This window comes from Nanorana parkeri, unplaced genomic scaffold (genome assembly GCF_000935625.1).
Source record: "Nanorana parkeri isolate BGI_ZX_2015 unplaced genomic scaffold, ASM93562v1 scaffold1005, whole genome shotgun sequence".
Lineage (NCBI taxonomy): Eukaryota > Metazoa > Chordata > Amphibia > Anura > Dicroglossidae > Nanorana > Nanorana parkeri.
The window spans coordinates 329,155-331,161 of NW_017307273.1; the positions used below are offsets into that span (position 1 = coordinate 329,155).

The 2,007-nt window shown below is 38.7% G+C and overlaps 1 protein-coding gene across 1 annotated transcript in view; it reads right to left on the reverse strand.

Moving 5' to 3' along the window:
- Window positions 1–445: 445 nt before the first annotated feature.
- The window catches only part of HNRNPH3 (heterogeneous nuclear ribonucleoprotein H3), a 9,891-nt gene continuing 8,329 nt past the window's right edge, over window positions 446–2,007 (reverse strand). The window contains exon 12 of the mRNA XM_018567096.1: window positions 446–735. Within this exon, the coding sequence (XP_018422598.1) occupies window positions 653–735 (83 nt within the window). The 3' untranslated portion in view covers window positions 446–652. The remainder of the gene's footprint in view (window positions 736–2,007) is intronic.

Consider the following 2,007-nt stretch of genomic DNA (forward strand, 5'->3'; position numbering starts at 1 on the left):
GGCATGTAGATACTCCTACTCCACCACTGTACATGCCTACTTCAATTTTCTCCACATGGTATTGAGAATTTAGTGTAATTCCCTTCCATCACAATATAAGCCACCCTTTAGACATGAGTTCCATGCTAAATGAGAGTTGAACACATCAAGTATAGGGTTTTTTTTTTAACACAATAAAAAAAAAAAAATTATAAATAAAAAAAATTTATTATGACAATAGGGCAGCTCAATATCCAAATTCCTTAAAATTGCACGCTACATCCTTGGTGAAACAGCCTTCTTCAGGCATAAGATGGAGAGGGCATCTATCTTAGACATTCAGAGTATCTAAAAAGAAAAACTTGTATGAATCATTACAGGAGGAATGTATTCTATGTACTCTAAATACATGCACAAAAGACGCAATTGTTTGAAGTACAACCTTAATATTAAGCTTAGAGACCTCTTTGATTATAAAAAAAATTTATTCAAAGTTAAATGTTTGCATTCAAACAAATGAATATTCCTACAGTAACAATGTCCACTGTACTCTGCTCACTAAAATTGTTTTTAAGATCAACTTTCTCATACAAATTTTGTACAAGAGCTAAACACAAAAACAGAACTAAAAAAAAAAACTTTCATCCACGAACGCCTCTAGACAAAATCTTTGCTAGTACATTCCACGCCATCCAGCAGTGCCCATGCTATCGTGCTGCCCAAAGTAGCCCCCACTGTTTCCAGAATTGCCCCTTCCTGTGAAGAGAATATTTTATAAAGTTTTTAGTAACATGGTAAAAAGGAGGGTTCTAATAAAAAAATCCTATCTGCATAAAGCACAACCCCCCCTCCTTGTGTTCCAAGATCTAGAAATCATGTTACATTGAAATATTGGTCAATACATTCGAGGAGTTATAAATCATTGCATTGAACCTAGAATTGTGTATATGTGGAGTCCTATACTTTGGTCATACAATACAGTTTTGATGCATTTACTTAACATACAACAGGGGTGTGTAAAACTACTTGTCCAAAGACTAAAGCGGGGCCCAAGATACTTGTCCTGATGCAAAAAAATTATTGTAACCAAAACCTTATTTAACCATGCAAAGCAGCACTTCTTAATGGTCAGCATGGTCACCTGATCAATGAGTGCTCGCAAATTCAAAATTCATAGACAGGGCTGTGCTTGACAACAGTATGGGGTACAGATAGTACACCTGTATTGGCGAAGGGGGAAGGATCATACGCCGAAATAGCGCTGGGGGAGTGAATGTGGGGAGAGGGTTGGCCAGATTTGAGCGGGTAATTCCATTTCTCAAATTACTTGGACAAAGTGAACTTACCCTTTAACGCACATTGTGCATGTTAGAGAGCACTGCTTATTTACATGCAGATGGCAGCAGGGCTGGGGTTGGTTTACATTTTTTTTTTCCCCTTTTACTGCCCCCCCCCCCCATTTTTTTATTTTATGCGTTTATTATTTTTTTTCACCTAACTTTATTACCATCACACAAGGGCTAACAAGCCCCTATGTGATAGTGTTTGGAGGTGACAGATTCTCCCTATTGAATCGGTTCTACAACACAGGGGGCACAGTGAGTACAGCACTCCTATCACTTAATAAAAGGGGAGAATGGGAAATGGGGTAGGAGGAAGTTACCGCAGATTCTAGTGGCCAGTGTATAAGAATTCTAGGATTAAAATTACTCTAGATATGTGGAATGCATTAGCCTGGGCTCTACCCTGCTCCTAAAGAGATGTCAGTATCCAACTGCAATACCCCAGTACCAAGAAATTTCACCATTGCTAAACTCCTAAAATTGGATTGAGAACTTTGAGACACTGACTCGGAAAAGGAATCTGATCACAAAAGACAGCACTCCCAATCTCCATACTTGCTCCAGATTCATGACTACGGAACTGAAGCCAATGGATCCACGATAGACAGAGCATCTTATTTGAAGAATAAGGGGAGCAGTGGCAATTCCAAGGATACTAATAAAGGAGAGGCAGCATCAGGGTTAC